The 20,498-nt window shown below is 36.5% G+C and overlaps 1 protein-coding gene across 1 annotated transcript in view; it reads right to left on the bottom strand.

Annotated features, from left to right (window-relative positions):
• The window catches only part of DPEP1 (dipeptidase 1), a 250,577-nt gene that overhangs the window by 129,993 nt on the left and 100,086 nt on the right, over positions 1-20,498 (bottom strand). The window contains exon 5 of the mRNA XM_044081592.1: positions 777-927. Within this exon, the coding sequence (XP_043937527.1) occupies positions 777-927 (151 nt within the window). The remainder of the gene's footprint in view (positions 1-776; positions 928-20,498) is intronic.

Below are 20,498 nucleotides of genomic sequence, written 5' to 3'. Positions count from 1 at the left end.
GCATTTACTATCACAGCATAGAAGTGATCACAGACCAAACAAACACTATTATCTAAACAGAATGATAGCACAAGATACACAACTATGCCTTATTAATTGTCATGTGCAGGAAGCCAACAAAAGAAGAGAGTACAGCCTCCTGTATTCAGAGCTGCACGGATACCTTCTCATCCAATTGGTCTATGTTATGATGATGCCAGACACCTGATCAGCTCTGTGACGTCCTAACAGAAACATACAGTTGGACTAGCTCAGCACACACAATCTATGCAAAAATTGCACTAAAATATAAAGAGGACTGACATTAAAAGACTGAAACTACTTAGCTGGAATTCAATACATAATGGCCATGTACTTGGACGATGGGAACCAAACAGGCTACAATAACAAGCTGAAAGTAAAAAAAAAATCTAAACTTTCTTATGAAACAGAATGCACTTTTATTTATGCAGCTAAAGATACACAATCAATCAGAGATCTTAGTAACCCTGGCCGTGCTTCCCTTATTTGCTTCACAAAAGTAAAATTATTGAGTGCTAGTGTAGGTGTTATTGCAAGGCAGATGGTTAGGAGGATATATGACAGTGCACAAAAACAGCTATAGGCACAGATGAGCTACTCAGGGGAAATATGTTTTGGTAAGCAAGAAAGGGGTTCTGCTTCTGCAGAGTAAATATGTCTCTTCTGCACTTATTTTTTTTTTCAGAATCAGTTATTATCCAGAATAACATATTTCTTACTACTTTTTATCCTGGGAAGGAGGGTATAAGACCTACCATGGAGTGTTGCAGCTGTGTGTCAGTGTCATATATCGGACTCCCAAGTTGTAGAACATACGAAGTGTCGCCAAGCTACTGTCAATAGAATGTCCACCTTCCACACCTATCAGGCTGGCAATTTTGCCACTGCTGAAGGCTTCCAGTAGTTCTGCAAGATAAAAATTGTATAGGGAAAGCATATTAATAGGGAGTGCAGTTGTCTGGTTATGTGTTATTTTCCTCAATAAAGAAAAGCACTCATTGCATAATAATGAAAGACAAGTTAACATAAAAGAATAACATCATCACAATTTAGAACTAAGATACTGTGCTCAGAATATAAAAAAAAGTACAGTTATATTGTGTGTAAAATATAAAAATGTGGCATTATATATATATATATATATATATATATATATATTATACATGTATATAAATATTTGCTTATTTTTTGTTGATCACATTAGTCCCACTATGCTAGTAGCCTCTTTTCAGGGGTATATATATATATATATATATATATATATATATATATATATATATATATATATATATATATATATATATATATATATACATACATATATATATACACTCACACAAGATTATATTATGAAATATTGAATGACCAAATGAGCAAAGATAAAATGAATGATCATTTTAGAAAGAATATGAATTAATCAAAAACAAGCACAACTATTTTTTTTTTGTTTGCAGGAGGGCAAACAAACTTCCCTGTACCTTCTGTAGCTCCAGATAATTACATATACCAACTCTAAGTCTGGATAACATTAGAGTAAAGGCAAATTCCCTTACCTCGTTGCAATATCATCTCATAGGAAAGTCTGCCTGCAAAACCTCCACTGAAAAGAATGTTTGGTCTTATGAGCATTTGCATCTTTTTTACATCAGTAAATAGTATTTGGTCTTATGAGTGTTCTCTCTTGTAAACTGCAACCATATATACATAGATATATACAAATATATGTAAAATATAACTATATCAGGTTGCAAAGCAAAGACTAAAAGATAAAGAAGGCAGTGATCAGACACCATTCATAAGGGAAGCCAACAGCTATCTGCTCACCAGACCACCGGACATTAATGGCAGGCTGAATTAAGAGAAGCATACTGAAGCTGTACTGCCTAATGCATAGTGTATGATGAAAGAACAAGAAGAACCCCACCCTAGAAAAAGTAAAAACATCACTACGGAAAATTAAGTCAGAAAAGCAGCAGGCTCAGATAAGGTCACAGAAGATATGTTTGAAATTTTGGGTGAGTTAGGAGAGAAATTACTATTGAAAGTAGATAAAATGAATGATCATTTTAGAAAGAATATGAATTAATCAAAAACAAGCACAACTATTTTTTTTTTTTTTGCAGGAGGGCAAACAAACTTCCCTGTACCTTCTTTAGCTCCAGATAATTATATATACCAACTCTAAGTCTGGATAACATTAGAGTAAAGGCAAATTCCCTTACCTCGTTGCAATATCATCTCATAGGAAAGTCTGCCTGCAAAACCTCCACTGAAAAGAATGTTTGGTCTTATGAGCATTGAGAGAAAAGCGTATCCCAGATGTCTGGAGAATAAGCATTCTTGTGTTAGTATACAAGAACAAAGAGGACATTCACAACTGTGGCCAGTAGAAAGGTATCAGACTCCTGTTACACTGCATTACATTTTTGGAGAGGGTGACTGATAAACAAATACACATAGTACAAAGTAAGATGGGAAGTCAGCAGTTTGGCTTTAGATCAGGAAGCAGCACAACCAACCCAGTGTTTGCAATGAGACAGATATTGGAGATGAAGTTAGAGATGAGAATAGAGTCCAACTGGTGCTTCCTAGACTTGGAGACAGCATGCAACTATACCCCAGGAAAGCTGATCTGAGAAGTCCTGGAAGTATTGGTAGAATTCATGCAGGCTATATGCAAGGACCCAATGACACGTGAACGAACAGTATTCAGAGTTACAGACTGGTTCCCATTGGGAGTGGGTTTGCATCATGTTTCAGCTCTAAGCCTACTGCTGTTCAAATTGGTGAAGGACTACATTAGCTAACAGGGTGGAGGGGACTGATAAGCAAAGCTGCCATATGCAGACAATGTGGGATTACAAGCAGATTCTGAAAAGGAATTGCAGCAAATGATACAAGAATATAATACAAAACTGAAAGCACATAAGATGAAACTGAGTACAGACAAGACTGTTGACATGGCAGCAGATGGTGAAATCAGAAGATGAAACCTGCGATAAAAGGGAAAATAGTGGAACAGGTTAACAGCTTTAGGTAACTGAGGGAGTGGTTGAGAAAAAGGGAAGCCTGAATGAGATCATCAAAGCTAGAAACAGAGGGGTTTCAGCCAAACGACACAGTGTGTCAGGAGTAGTGTATGACAGAAGAATGCCAAATCAAAGTGTGGAAAACAATGGTGTGACCAGTAGTTCTACATGGCGCAGAAACCTGAGCAGTGAAGGGAGATCATCTGAGAAAGCTAGAGGTAACAGAAGTGAAGTGCTTGAGAAAGGTGATAGGATACACACTGTGGGACAAATGAAGAAATGCTGACATCAAAGCAAAAGCCAGAATAGCTCCAATTACAGACAAGGTCAAACGGAACAGATTATGGTGGTGTGGGCACATGTGCAGGAAAGCTGAAGAAGATTCAATGAAGACGATTTGGGAAAGTCAGGAAGAAAGCAATAGGAAACAAGTACATCCTGGCAAGAGACTGATGGATTGCATGAAAAAAGACCTACGACAGTCAAACAAGACTGTTGAAGAAGGTAGAAGAGTGGCAGTGAAATAACTGAATTGAGAGCAGTGGTGACAGAGTTGTTGCAACAATCTGATCCCATGTAGAAGAAATAGAAAAGGTGGGGAATGAATAAATATATATATATATATATATATATATATATATATATATATATATATATATATATATATATATATATGAGTGAATATATATATTTATATATATGTGAATATATTTATATATATATATATATATATATATATATATATATATGTATATATATATATATCTTTAAACACACACACACACACACACACACACACACACACACACACACACACACACACACACACACACACACACACACACACACACATTGTGTGTGTGAGTGTGTCTTAATTATCCAAACAAAAAGTGCATTTTAAAAGCAATTTGAATTTTGTTCCTAGCTTGTAAAGCATCTCTTACTACTTCTTAAATCCCCAAAACTTTAAAAGCAATGAAGAAGGAAAGTGCATTGTTAGGGTGCATTGCTCTCTGTCAAAATCAACAGGAACCCTTGTGTACACTATCTCAGCCCCACAATAACAGAAAAAAAACCTATGTAGCCAGACATATCAAATAATCTTTGCTACATATTTTATTGAAGAATAGCATTTTGGCCATTTAAATGGTATGTTACACCTTTCATCTTCAGATATTGAAATATATATGTTTCTTTCAATCTGAAAACAGTGTTGGATCTATTTGGCACAAAACCTTTCCTCCAGCAACTACTTTAGCACTGCTGCATATCAGACAAATACCAGTGGTGGCTGGGGATTTCAAATCAAAGGGGGGCTGCAGGGGACATCTGAATGAGTGGGGCAAACGGGAAGGGGTGTGGCCAACTAGAAAGGGGCATAGCCATGCTCAAAACCACAAAAACTGGGACTTTAATTAAATACTCTGCTCTGGGTGCCAAACAGTCATTATGAGAGTCCAATCAAGACAAAATGAAGTGTAGAAGAAAAAGATATTTGAATGCATTGGCTACTTGACAACTTATGTAATATCTAGATGGAAACAAAAAGATTGTGAGGCATGAAAAAATAAATTACTTTTTAAATACATTACTAGAATGCTAGTCAAAATCAAGTGTAAGAAAAACAAGCAGCACTCAACTCAAACCACTTCTCCTTGTACTTCAGTTCTAATTATAATTTATAATCAGCTTTATAAAAGTACCAAGTAACATGCTGAAAGTAGCAGTCTCTGTGATACCCCCACTTGTAAAAATGTTTCTTATCCAAAAAAGACCTGCTGCCTGAGCCTGACAACAACTATCTACTTGTTTCATGGGGAAAACATGATCTGGGTAAAAAATGAACAGCAAACAAGAAACAAGCTCAAGATAAATTGCTTAAAGGATTACTGCGCAGGTTAAGGACCACACATGATAGATGGGCATTCTGTTTAGTTTACAGGTAAAGCCTGCAAAGATAACTGCAAGTCTCCAACAAATGTAATGAGCTTCTGAAAATACTGTAATTGTGTCCTTTATTACAAATACTGTCACATGCATTTCAATACTTAAGGCTTATACACTACCTAGTTATGCACATATTCTCTGCATGGCAACAACAAAAAGGCTTTCAATGTTGATAATTCTTTAACAGTATGCTTATTAAAGCTTACTTGCGTCTTGCAGTCTCAGACAAGCTAACAGGATGGTCATTAAAGCATGGCTACTTAAACACAGAGCAATAAGCACTGCAACAACATGCATTTTCTGAAAAAGAAGAAGCATAAATCAACAGTATAAAAATATGACAGAAAACCGGAACATTTACAAAATCAAGGACAGATGAAAAGCCACTGTAGTACTTGTGTCTACCTTGGATGGGGGGGATACTCTGCACACTTACACTGCATAACTGCTCCTTGCCTTGCTTGGACACATCCAGAGTCACTACATGGGGGAGTGGGGTGCAACAAGTATGTCACAATTTGAAATTTCTCTGGCTGATGGTGATGGCCCTGACACATTTGTCATACTGCTCAGCCTCAGAGCAAGAAATCTGGACAAAGCCATAAACAGAAGTGGGACAAAGGCCCAAAAATAAATAAGGAAATTTTTTAAATATTGCTCTTATAAACTTATAAAGATAATAAAGTAGTAGGTCTTGCATTAGTATGAATTTTCTGAAGGGTATGAAATCTGAAACTCAAATGTCTGTCATTATTTTCTAACTTCAGTTTTTAATGATTTGCCACTAATTTGCCAGAAAACCACAATTTTATGAAAACCTGACCAAAAATGTGATGCAAAAATATAAAATAGCCATACAATACAGCTGGGAACCTGTCAAAGGGAAACTTTTTTAATATTAGTACTGTTAACTTGAGTAGCTGACAAAATAAGAAAATCTACATGCATTTTTGAAATAAAAGTAATCAATAACTCTGATCATTACAATTATTTTATTTATTTATTTATTTACATTTGTTGGCCGGGAAAATCTGACTGGACACAGGTCCCTTTTTGGCAGAGGCTCGGGGAAAAAAGCTCCACCATAAAAACAGCAATTAAAAAAAATAAAACAATTAAAAAACACACAGTTAATTACACGTTACAATAAGTATAGATAGGTTTTGTTTAACAATAGCTGTAAACAGTTATAGTTCAAAATGGAATTAAGTATTTAGTTAACAGTACAACAGTTATATCATTGGTGTCATAAAGACTAGTAAGTATTTTAATAGCTGAGCTGGCAGGTTTTACCCTTGAATAACAGTGGTTAAGATTACAGCTGAGATCTAAGTTTACAAGCAAAGTATTTGACTGCAATCCGAGGTATTTAGAGGGTGGAAGAAAGGGATTAGAGAGGTTATGGTAGAGATGGTAGAGAGGTTTGTTACAGGGGCATGCCCAGTGCTCTTTCAGATGAGATTTTAGAGCAGATTTGAAGTTAGTGTGTGATGACACAGAAGTTATAGTGTGAGGAAGGGTATTCCATAATTTTGCTATGGAGTAGGAGAAGAGAGCTTCTCCAGCAGAGTTCCTGGTTCTGTTTACCTGTAATTGATTTTTGTTACTGGAGTGCAGTGGTCTGGTGGTATGATAGGGTTGGAGTAGATTTTGTAAGGAGGGGACTTTTAGAGGATGATTTAGTAGTTTGTGGACGAGTGAGAGCTGGTACCGTTGAAGGAGGTGAGGGAGTTCTAGCCAGCCTAGTTCAGTAAGTGAGATGCAGTGGTGGCTACGGTAGTTTGCATCAGTGGCAAACCTTGCTATATTGTTGTAGCAAGATTTGAGTTTTCCTAATTCACTTTGCCTTAGGTTGGTAAAGACTGGAGAGGACTGGAGTAGGGCAGCGATAAGGTGGCTATTTGAAACTGAAATCTTGGCTGATTTGGTGAGGAATTGCTTATGTCTGTATAAAGCTCCTAGTTTTATGTGTATTTTTTTATTATTAACAAGATGTGGATGTCAAACTTGAGGTTATTGTCAATTTCAACTCCAAGTAGCTTGGTGTGGTCTGTTGGGGGGGGGGGTAATGGTGTTGTCATTGGCTTTAACATTAAATTGGTGGGTGTTTAGATTGTGTTTTGGTGGGTTGGAAGATGAGGAATTTTGTTTTGTTTGGGTTAAGTATTAATTGTGCATCTGAAAGCCAAGTTTCAACTGAGGAAAAGGCTTCCTGTGTGGTCTTTTGAAGTTCAGGTAGGAAGTGGACTGAGCAGATGATGGTGGAATCATCTGCATACTGTATGAGAGTGGCCTGTTTGGTAGCAGAGTCTAGATTATTAGTGAATATGGAGAAGAGTAATGTCCAAGGATGGATCCTTGGGGAACACCTACTGAGACAGGGAGTTGGGGGGATATATCTTTACGCCAAACAACAGATTGATGGCGGTCAGTCAGATAGCTCTGGAACTAATTTGTGGCAGATTGAGAGAAGGATAGAGTATTGAGGACAGTGATTAGTTGTTTATGAGAAACCATGTCGAATGCTTTAGATAAGTCTAGGAAAGTTGCAGAGGTGAAATAACTATTGTTTTTATGTTGAAGTATTGTATTAGTGAAAGCAAGTAAGGCAGTGGTTGTGCTGTGGTATGGTTATAAACCATGTTGTGTGTTAGATAGGAGGTTGTTAGTAAGGAGGTAGTTTAGAACTTGAGAGTGAATACATCTCTCAAGTATTTGGGATAGAGGAGACAGAATTGCTATGGGCCGGTAGTTGGTGAATTCTGCGGAGGGCACTCCTTTGTGGAGGGGGATAATGTGGGATATTTTCCATAGTGAAGTGGACATAGCTTTCAGATAAAGATCAGTTAATCAGGATTGCAACTGGGTAGGCTAGGGCTTCAGCTGCAATTTTAACATACTCAGCTGGGAGGTTGTCAACTGCTAGTTTTGTGGGCTTTAGATTCAATAAGATTTTTTTTTATGTTGGAGGTAGGGATAGGGAAGAAAGTGAATGCAGTGGACAGGTTAGTAGTTGGAGGGGGTAGGGGAAAGGGGTTGTGTTGTTTTGCTAGTGTTAGAATGGTTTGTGTGAAGTGAGTGTTGAAGGAGGTGGCAATAATTTCAGAGGAGTTTGTTTTGTTTGGTGGAGGGGTTCCTAATTTTCCTGGGTGGAGAATGGAGTTGATGGCTGACCAGAATTGTTTAGGGTTGTTTTGGGTGGAGTTCAGGGCAGAATTTTTTAACTTTGTTATGTAATTCACATAATTTCTGTATATTAGAGTTTTTTTTTGTCTTGCGCCAGTGATTCCAGGCTCTATCTCGGTTTTTCATTTCTGATCTAGTGGCTTTTTGTAGCCATGGGGAAGACTGGGATTTAACTCTAGTAACTCTTGTGGGTGCATGGGTGTTTAGGACTTTAAGGAATGTGGTATTGAAAAATTGGGAAACAAACTAGTAAAAAACACAAGTTGTTCAAAACAACAAGAAGCACGGATCCTTAATGCTCCACGCTAGATATTAAAGCAAGGCACTCGCAAAAACAATAACGTGCTTTTAATGTCCTTAAGGACATTAAAAGCACGTTATTGTTTTTGCGAGTGCCTTGCTTTAATATCTAGCGTGGAGCATTAAGGATCCGTGCTACTTCTTGTATTTAAAAATTGGACAGCGTCATTAAGGTTGAGGTATTTTAATGGAGTCCAGTTGCAGTTTTTTTGGGGCTGAGATGAAGTTGTCAGGGTTAAAGTTTACTTTATTACGTATTTGCTGGTAGGTAATGGGTTTAGCCTGATATGTGTGTTTTTTGAGTAGGAAAGTTGGGATTTGATCACTGAGGCTATCTGGTAGGCAGCCAGCTGTGAATGACTGGGGGCTCTTGCTGACTAGTATCCAGTCAAGAGTAGAATGCTTGTTGGAATTCTTATTTATTCTGGTGGGTGTCTGGATAAGTTGGAAAAAAAAAACATGATGATTTAGATGTTGGGCTGGATGGTGGTTGGAGCAGAATAGCCAGTCTATATTAAAATCACCTAATATTATGGTTTCTTGTGGAAGGTGATGATTTACCAAGCTGAGGAGGTTATCTAGCGGAGGGATATTGTTGCCAGGTGGGAAGTAGCATCCTATTATGTTAATGGTCTTGTCTTGGTTTACTTTTATGTTGGTATAGATTATTTCTTCTTTATCAGTTGGGGGGGTCTGATAAGTTTAGTATTTAAATATTAAGATTCTGTTTATACATTACAGCTACACCACCCCCTTTTTTGTGCAATCGATCTTGTCTTAGGATATTGAAGCCTGAAGAGAGAATTTGCTCACTGGTAATGTGAGGTTTGAGCCAGGTTATTAACGGTAAACTCTCCACATTTTCTTCCAAATTTGCCAATTTGTGGAGGGATTGTTATGGGGGAGAGCAACATTTTGAGCCAAAATTGGGGACAGCTGAGAGGTTTGGATATATCTCATTCTACAAAACGATTTATTTGCATGTATGTCTCAACCTCTTAATGCAGGAAAGCTGGACAAGGCCAAATATATTTGGGGAACATACAAACAGTACTAAAATTACACTTGTATAAACTTAATTGATAGAATAACAGGTCTTGCCTTAGCATGCATTTTTTCTGAAGAGTATGAAGTCTGAAACTCAATGTCTGTCATTATTTAGTGACTTCATTCCTAAATGATTTGCCAGAAAATCACACATTTTATGAGGAGCAAACCAAAAATAAGAAGAAAAAAATCTATTATTCTGCAAAAATCTGGACAGTTAAGAGGTATAGTTCAGCCAGGGCTGTTTGCTACCCTCCCCCCTCACAAAATCATGGTTGAATGGTGTCTCCCCCCTGCAGCTATTCCAATGTCCCATTACTTGGCTATTTTGCCCCATTTACCATAAACACTGTAATGTGCATACTGCTTTACTTCTACAATTATTTGGATCTCATTTAAAAGTTTTATTTTACATTTTACAGCACAAACACTAACAGACATCTGCTAAACAAAGCAATGCAGTCTCACAATGAAAACAGACTTAGCATTAAAACTTTATTATATATACATTTTTATATATATGTATATACATGCACAGCATGGGTTTAGCATTAACATTGTTATCAATATGTTTTCCTATAGGACTGTATATTTGTACTCAGAGCACTAGCTTTTCTCAGATATATATATGGATATGTTCTGCATCCTACGTTTTATACCATTGATTTTATTCTTGCTGATAGATTATCTGTCTTGAAGTGCTTTAGTCACATTTGAATTGCCATGTATTATATACTCAGTGAATTTTTTCCCCTCCTTTTACAGCTACATTTGATTGATTGGTTTGTGTTTTAAATACTTGTCAGTTATTCTTGTGATTTTAATATGGTCTGATTAAGCGGTTTTGATCTGGGAAAGCGCTAAAGCGTTTACCTGTTTTATAGAATAAAAGATTTTTCTAGTTTTCTAAGGATTATTTACCATTTTTGTGAGCCACGCCTGGAACCTCTGCTTTTGGTGACTTTAAACTTATCTTTGCTTTGTGGTTCCTTTATCAACAATAAGGTATTTCTATTTTTGGTTTTACTCATTTGTTTCCTTGTTGTTGAAGCATGGCTGAAGGTAGTACTGGAATGCTTGCGACTGCCTCAACTTCTTGTAACACCAGCTCTAAAGCCACAGTGAATAATTCTCATTATCAGTGATTTAATACAATTCTGCAACAACAAATTATTCCTCTCCTGGATGGAACTGTGAGTTTACACTTCAATGACATGACAACTGATTTTAATATGTTTGAGGCTTTTAATAAGGACTATCATTTTTTAGAGAATGCTCTTTACAAATATAAGCATCTGTAATGGCAGCACTTTCATTTGGCAGCCTCACTTGAATTACATTTTGCACCTAGAGGACTTAGGGTATTGACCATGCCTTTGTATGTTTCTACTTACCCTGAACTCTTAAGGCGATGGCAACTACTTAACTTGGAATGCAGTGAGAAATACATGAAATTATTAATAAAGTTCTTTAGACCTGAAGAGGTGGAGATCACTAAACAAATAGAAAGAGTGCAAGAGACCATCTATAAAGTCTATTCCATTGATGTAATTGGTGACAAGATGGACAGATTGTTTGATAATATTATGGCTTATGACAAAAGATTGTCTATGGCTAAAGCTAAAAAAATCCAACATGACAAATCTGATTTTGAGAACGGTCACATCTTTTCCTGGTCCAGGGAGAGATCAATGAACATCACAAGCACGTCACATTTTACAAGAACTAGGCGGCCTTCTGAGATTATTCACAGAGTGGATTCCCAACGAGAGAGCTCTCAACAATCTGCTCATGTTTTACCTGCGGTTGTGGGCTTGAAGTCATCCAATATTGAAGTGGCAACAAATGACAATAGTACCAACAGTCTGGATAGTACAATTAATTTACATAAGACACTTGTTCTTCAAAATGAACCCTCAGTCAAACTCAAACCAGTTACAATGCATGATAACAGCATGCTGATGGTCGGCAGTGATCCGACGGCTGTTCAAACGACTGAAACACTTTTTTTATCAAAGAACCCGCTACCAATACGTGGCAGGTCCAGGAACTGGTACACAAATCCCAGGGTTCAGCAGCTACAGAGCGGGGAAGACTCAACATGGACTGGAAAAAATGCTGAAACAGGTTTAGTGATTAATATCTCATCTGTTTCATTAACTGATGCACAGCTTTAAATTTTACATAAAGGGCTAACATTTGTTCCAGCGCAAAAATCAGACTTAACTGATGTTCTACAGGATTTAAAATTATTTGGTAGAACTCTTACTCTTAGAACTATTTTTAACAAAGATAATGATTATGAAACCATTTTTAGGAAACCTAGTACTTTTGTACCCCCATCAAATGCTACTGTAGAGCTTTTTATTGATGTTTGTGAAAGACAGTCGAGGCAGAAATTTTCAGAAAAGCAGAATGGTTGTTTTTATAACTTAACTTTTGCTGAGAAATAAGCTCTTTTTGAGTTAAAGAATATGAGGAGCATTGAGATAAGACCAGCTGATAAAGGTGGATGCATTGTTGTATTAGATAAGCATATTTATAAAGCAGGCATGATGGATTTGTTACAGGATACACATACTTATATTTCTTTAACAACAGGCATACTTAAGGGTATTACTGATAAAGACGACTTTTTAATATTTGACCTTCTTATAACAGGTTTAATATCTGAACCTATGTTTAATTATTTTAAAGATGAAAATCCTATTATTCCTGTACTATACGGTCTCCCAAAAATACACAAGAATCTATAGCAACCCCCGATGAGACCAATGGTATCTAGTAGAGGCTGGTTAACCAAACCTCTATCAATATTTGTAGAAAATAATCTGCATACTGTATTGGACAAATGTAACACTATACTGAGAGACACCAAATATTTTCTTTCTCAATTAAGTAATTATTTTAATGTTATTTCAGGTCCTTGCTTTTTTGTTACTTTAGATATTGCTTCATTATTTACAGTTATTCCCAACAATTGGGGCATTGACAATATTAGACAGATACTAACTTTACATGGCTTTTCCACTGACAAGATCAACATTCTTTGTACCTTACTAGAGATTATTCTTGAAAATAATGTCTTCATTTTTAATGACAAACTATACTTACAATAGGTAGGCATAGCAATGGGCACAGCTTGTGCCAACAGCTACGCCAACCTAACTTTAGTTAATTGGGAGACTGAGTATGTTCTCTCCAATGTCAAGTACAGTAGTTACATCAGATGGTACACTCGTTTTGTAGACGATATTTTTTCTTCTCTGGTGTGGTACAGAGGATTTTTTAATTGAATTTTTAGAGTACTTAAATAGTATTAATAGTTTTCTTCAATTTATTTTCAAATATTCGACTACTTGTATTGACTTTTTAGATGTTCAAATCAGTAAAGATATGTTACATTGTGTTTCAACTAGCGTTTATAGGAAGAGTGTTAAACGCAATAGTATCCTGCACAATAGTAGCATGCATCCGAATCATGTTAAGTCTAATGTGCTCCAAGGACAAATTTTTATACTATGCGTCTGCACAATGATGATACTAAGTTAGTGTCAGCTTTAGGTTTACTAAAATAAGAATTTATTAGTAGGGGCTATAACAGTAATGCCATTGACAAACAACCTGAAGCTTGGAAAGAAAGGAAAACGAGATGTAAATCATATTTTGGCAAGAATACACCTCCCACCATTTTACAGGATCTTGATAGTACCTCTGATCCCAGTATAATAGCTTTAGATAAAAGAAAGAAGATTTGTATGCCTCTGATTTTTGCCAGTAACATTAATTTGGTATGTCAGACTATTACTACTAATCGGGATATTTTGTTAACTATACCTGAACTTCAAGGGTCAATTGGAAATAAACCAGATTTTACTTTTAGGAATAATAGAATCCTTAAACAACAACTCTGCTACAGACCATTGAATTCTTTGAAATTTGTTTCATCTGATAGGAAAGGTACTTATGCCTGCAGAAAATGTATGGCTTGTACTCATTTACATACAGGTGGTTATTTTTCTCATCCTAGTCTTGGGTTTAAAATTGATACTGACTTTTATGCAGATGGTTCTACTAAACATTTGGTATATTTTTGCTACTGCACTTTATGTTTCTCATTTTATATGAGCAAAACGAACAGGGCATTCAAAGAGAGAATTTTAGAGCATTTAAGAGACATCAGAAATGTCAAAGAAACAAATGCATTGGCCATGCATGTTAAGAGTGAAGGTTCTGCTCATAAGTTTAAATTTCTAGCTTTAGAACTTGTACGATCTAGTGTTAGGGGTGGTGACCTCATAAATAAAACTGAATCCAAGGAACAGGAATGGATACTGCAATTACAGAATGATAGACCCCCTGGTTTGAATAGTAAGGTTTCCCTCAAACCTTTTTTAAAAGCTTAAACATTGACCTTCACTTGATATATATATATATATATATATATATATATATATATATATATATATATATATATATATATATATAATATGAGTTAAGTCAACAATAGGTTTTACATCTGTATATATATTTTTCTCTTTTTTATATATACATTTTATATATATGTATATATATGCACAGCATGGGTTTAGCATTAGCATAGTTATCAATATGTTTTCCTATAGGATTGTACATTTGTACATTTGTACTCAGAGCACTAGCTTTTCTCAGATATGTGCATAGATATGTTCTGCATCCTATGTTTTATACCACTGATTTTATTGTTGCTGATAGATTATCTGTCTTGAAGTGCTTTAGTCACATTTGAATTGCCATGTATTATATACTCAGTGAATTTTTTCCCTCCTTTTACAGCTACATTTGATTGGTTGGTTTGTGTTTTAAATACTTGCCAGTTATTCTAGTGATTTTAATATGGTCTGATGAAGCGGTTTTGGTCCACGAAAACGCTTACCTGTTTTATAAAATAAAAGATTTTTCTAGTTTTCCAAGGATTATTTACCATTTTTGTGAGCCACACATGGAACCTCTGCTTTTTGTGACTTTAAACTTATCTTTGCTTTGTGGTTCCTTTATTAACAACAAGGTATTTCTATTTTCGGTTTTAGCATTAAAACTTCCCTGCCCTTAAAACTCACATTCATTGGAACAGTGTTGAAACCCACATTCAAAGAAAATACATCTGACCAGTGACAGATAAAGATTAACTTTGGGCTGTTTTCAAATCATAGGCTCCTTGCACAGGAAACATACATGTGTTCTTTGATACACCTTCCTGATTGTATTAAATTATATTCCTTGTATAATACAGTACAGTTGTTAGAGGGCATTTTAAATTTATTGTTTTGAACATTTTCCAGTAAACAATGAAACAAAATGCATACACCAATAATGGCAAAACTGTCCAATTCAGAACATTACCGAAACACCAAGGCTGTATAAAACGAATCCAAAAAATACCACACAGTTGAGAAAGAAATACACCTTTCTCACAAGACAAAGCTTTCAGGTTCACACCCTTCTTCAATTCAGAACATTTCCATCATAAAAGTCTACTCAAACTTCTACAATCCACCAGTATCAGTTAATATGCACAGTATCTGCAGAAGTAAAGGTCATCTAAATAATTCCACGTTAAAGAGATCTATAACAAATGAGGTTGCTGCTAGCAAACAACTTTATATTTCATATTTTCATCTACAAATAAAGTGTTTGTTGCCCTTGAGGAATAAATTGCCTATGTTACATTAAAAAATATGATAAGCTAATAATATTGCAATAGGGAATGGATGACAAACTGATAACAGTTTCACCGTTACTAGGTATCTTCACCAAAGAGGACATTCTCAGGACTGCAGCATCCACCCCCTTTAAAAGTATAACACAGTACTGTATCAGCAATACATCTATATACTGTGGGAGTAGAACCCACAGCCTTCTGCATCAAAAGCAAGTACACTACCTGTTGTACTATTAACAATGCAAGCAGACTCAGCATAAGCAGCACTAAACTTCTCTTCAAACTCTCAGCTCCTTGTAAAATCCACTCGACACTCAACTGTATCTCTCAACTTTGAAGCACACGAAATCTGGAAAAAGCCAGAATTTATTGGGGGGGGGGTGCAAAAGCCCAAAAACTAGGGACACATTTTAAATGTCTAATCTTGGAAAATTGCTAGAATAAAATGTTGTGTTATCACCATGCATTTCACTGCCAAGTCTTGAAATCAGGACACTGTTCACTACAGTCAGAGCAATATACCACTATGCCAAATAAGCTGTTTCTTGAAAGACAGGTAGAATGAAAGTTAAATGGCTATCATTTAGTGAATTCAGTTCTCACTATAGCTCTCAACCTCTTAGCACAATACACTTAGACAAAGCCAATAATGGGGGAATACAGCCCCCAAAATAAGGACACATTTCAAATATTGATCTTATAAACAGAAAATTGCTAGAATAAAAGGTTTTGTGTTACCATGTACTTTCTGAAGAATAGGAAGTCTGAAATCCAAATGCCTGTCATTATTTAGTGAATTCAACATCCAGAAAACCACAGATTTTATGAGAAACAGAAAAGAACAAAAATATGAGGCAAACATTTCACAAGTGGTGGTGGGTAGGGAATTCATGCTCTTGCTACCTGCTCTCAAGGTACAGGGTTTGAGTCTAGCCACCAGGTGCATTTAACTGGAGCATCACACACACACACACGCACACACACACACACACACACACACACACACACACACACACACACACACACACACACACACACACCCACGTCCGTCCAAGCTAAGTATCCTACCTGAGTATACATTCCATCAGAGTACTATTCCTGCTTCAAAGTCCATCCATGAACATTAGAGCACACACACTTCCTGCATCAAAAGTCCATCCAAGCTGTTAAGTATCCTACCTGAGTATTTCCACTGCTTCAAGTCCATGTCCATCAGCGCTAGAAAGCTAGAGAGAGGAGCAATCTCCTACCCAGCCTGCAGATATTGTAGTCCAATCCTCTTCCAGTCTATGCAGTTACAACTGCACAGACTTCTGTGATCTTTGGTGTTGCAGGCTGTCTTCCTAATCTGGACTGTCTCACCAGCAGTCTGGATTCTGTGTGCATGTTTCGGACTGGTTCAGTAGCAGTCCGGATGCAGGAAATGCTGTGAGTGCTCATGGGCAAGTTCTGGGACTTGCATTTGTTGTTGCATTTATTTTTTTCTTTTGTTTTTCTTTTTTCTTTATTTTGTACAGCTGGGGGGCTGCAGTCCTGCAGCCCAATAGCATGAGCCACCTCTGACAAATACTATATGAGAATTGAAATATATAAATTATAACGATATAAAAGGTAATTTTGGCAAAAGAAAATTTTGTTTATGTTTCAATGCTACATATTGAAACTGAACACTTACATCATATGCATTTTAATGTGTGTGTCACATTTTTTACCTAAGTACACTTGTGTCAGACAGAGAGTAACAATGTGGAAGCTTGGTTTACAGGTCTGAAATGTTTGTCAGTACCTCTTTTTAACTGATATAAAATAAAGAAACCAGTATAAGGCAAAATCGTTTTTTTAACACACTTGTCATTTTACCCACAGTTTTCTTTAACACAGTTCCTTACCTAAAACATAATTTTTAAACCCCAGTAACCTGTCTACTAACACATGCTCAGGATGACATCTATCATGGCCAAGGTATGGTACCAAATGACAAATTCAGTAATATCATATTCCACCAGAGAGATGTGCATTCAGATTTCAAATTTACATATATTCACTTCCTCACAAATAAGCACTTATACATAAAAATAAATAAAGCAGTCATAAAAATACATATTGAAGTTAGAAAAAGTAAAATGAGCATAAATTAAGAAAAATGTTGTACAGATTGTCAAATGAGGTAAATAATAAATGAATACAGTTAAAATATAAGGCATCTCTAACAGACCTTTTAAAACCACTGAAGACTGGGATCTCCTTAAGATACCTACATAGTAAGTTACAAATGTACAGTGCATGCTAAGTGAATGCTGGACAGAATAGCATAATGAACTCTTTCCTTTAGGGGGAACCTGTGTCTTGAAAAATAAATAAGTGAGGATCAAAGCTTTACAGACAAAAACAGAATTATTAGCTATTTAAGGCTCTTAGAAAACATACTTGGAAGAAAAAAAAATTAAAATGCTGTCCATTACCTACTGACCAAGAAGTTTTTGATAAGCAAATCTTGATTATAGCCATGTGCTATTACAGCATGAGGAATTTTCAGAGAAAGAAATAATGGATTTGCATATGTTAAACAGTCATTTCACAATGTCAAATATCTTGCCTCAGAAAAATATGAAAAGATATACAGCTATATTATTTGTACCCAATCTAAATGAATAGACAACACAACTTAACTCCCACCTTCTTCCTCCTAATTTTAGTTTTTCTACTTATTTTCTTGCAACCTTAAATATTGAGGGGGGATTTATAAAGTTTACCACAGTGTGTTGACTATGTCTACACTTAGTGTTATCTTTCTAAGTCAATAGACTGCACAAGAAATGTGGTGGGGTTGTTCTTGAAAACAGACCGTGAGCACTTAGTGTACACTTTGTGTAGGCGTTCATGCATCTGGCCCATCGTATTAACCCATTGACATAAGAGCAAAACGTCTGCCTATGCAACATTATATCTAGCTTTATCTAGTGACTCTTATGTAAGAAGGCCAATCAGAAAGGAAAGTGGAAGAGTTAGTAGAGATAAACCTGCATGCTTGGGTTTTGTGGGAAAATTCAAGCATGAGACCCTATGATACTGATTTTGAGCAAATATTGTTGATAGCATTAGTCAACCCTCTTCATGTGCTTGAGGACCATATACAGACAGGCTCGTAGTCATGCATAGGAGTATCTGTTATCATGCATCACCACATTATAAGTACATGGCCTTAGTGTCATTTTTCATGTGGCTTTGGGCTGGGGGCAAATGTTCTCCAAATGTAGCAGGGTAAAGGAAAAATACAGCTTTGTAAAAATAAATACACCTGAATAATACTTGAAGGCCTACTAGGCCATGCTCCCACCAGTTGCACTCTTCTCTATTACTATACCTCAGGAAAGTAAGAGAAGGCCCCAGGCTTAACATGCTTTCTCATACTAGTCAGTCCTGTAGCCCCCAGCTATTATTTGATCTTAAGTTTCTGATGCTTAAAACTTTCCTATGAATCTCTGGGCCGGAATCCATTCCAGTAATAATGAATGAAATGGCAATGGGCTTATTTATAATGTGTTTTAAAATGTTGGTTTGTATACCTGGCTAAAGATATTAAATATTTTGAAAGCTATCAGATTTAATTTGGTAGGTTAAATACAAGAGCATCTTTGCAGTACATGCTCAGTTGTTTGTCTCATATTTTTTAACATAATATTCTTATAACCATTGCTATATAAATATATTAAACACGTTCATGTGCCTCAGATGATATTCTGTAAATTAGATTAAACATTTTATTTGCTCTGAATAAAGAACATTTGGGCAGCATGTGATACATAACAGCTCTGGTAGCTTTTCTGAAAAGCCAACTGTTCAGTCTACTCATCTTAGGGCCCGGCCTCATGAACAATGATGCTTGCCATTGCACAGTTCCACTGTGAATGTGATTTTACAGCAGCTTTGCAAAATCTCCTTAAATGACAGATTTATAAAATTACTGTCATATAGGTCTCATTAAATGAAGTTCCAAGATATGTTGAAAGACTGAGACTAAAATATTAAAAAATCGTCAAGAACTGACAAATATTTGAAGCTTTCATAGGAATAATATATAAAAAATGCAAACATTTACCTCTGTCTCTCAAGTCCAGGTAATGTGATGCCTGAGAAACAGCAGATAGCAGGTATCTTTGAGTCTATGAGGCAGGGTGTGCATAAGTGTGTATGTTGTGAGAAGGTTAGAAGTGTGTTTGTGTTTGTATGTGGGTGTGTAATCTTATAATGGATGTTTTCCTTCATTCTTTGGTAAAATGAGAAATGTTCTTTCTTTCTTTCCAGCTGTGGAACACTGGTGTGCCAGGTATCCATCAGAGTCTGAGAATGCAGTCTCAACAGTTAAAGACTGGGTACCCTTCAGCATCTGGAACTAAAATTGAAGCAGTGAGAGAAAGGATGCTCTTTAGATTCTAGGAATGGAAACTCAATACTAGAAAACTGGTGATGTCCATCAATGTCTGGTGCAAGAATCTTAGCACTGTAGGACTGAGTATTCATCTGTTTGGTACTAGAACCACAGAACTGAGGGAGTGGATGACAATCAGTGTATAAAATGTGAATCTCAGCATTGGGTATTCTGCCATCAGTAGCTGGGACTGGAAATGGAGCACTGTGTATCACCGCACATTAGATCCAGGCACTAGAGTCCCAGCACTAGGTATTTATGCCCATCAGTGCCTGTAACTAGAATCTCAGAACGGGGTAACTTTTTCCATCAGTGTTTGTGACTAGAATCTCAGAACTGGGTATTTCTGTCCATTACTGCCTATAATGGAGTTTTTGCATTGGGTACTTGTGTTCAACCATGCCTGGGATTGGAATATCAACACTGGGTATTTGTACCCCTTAAAGTCTAGGACTGGCATCTCATAATGGGCATGCCTGTCTATCAGTATCTGCAACTGGAATTCCAGCATTGGGAATTTCTGCCCTTGGTGCCGGGACTGGAATTTCAGTATTTGGTATTTGTGCCTGCCAGTGTCTGGGTCCAGAATCAGTACACTTGGTATTTGGGTGTCCATCAGTGTGTGTAAGACTGAAATCTCAGTCTTGGCATACAGGTGTCATCAGTGTGTAAGACTGGAATCTCAGTCTTGGGGTACTGCATACCCATCAGATTATGAGACTGGAATCTCATCCCTGGGGTACTGGGAACCTATCAATGTTTGAGACTAAAATCTCAGCCCTATGGTACTGGGTACAGATCAGTACATGGGACAGGAATCTTAGCCCTGAGGTACTGG

This window comes from Protopterus annectens, chromosome 8.part1, assembly GCF_019279795.1.
Source record: "Protopterus annectens isolate FY-2018-M chromosome 8.part1, PAN1.0, whole genome shotgun sequence".
Lineage (NCBI taxonomy): Eukaryota > Metazoa > Chordata > Ceratodontiformes > Protopteridae > Protopterus > Protopterus annectens.
The sequence above is the reverse complement of the archived record's forward strand: the minus strand, read 5'-3'. Positions and strand labels throughout refer to the sequence as shown.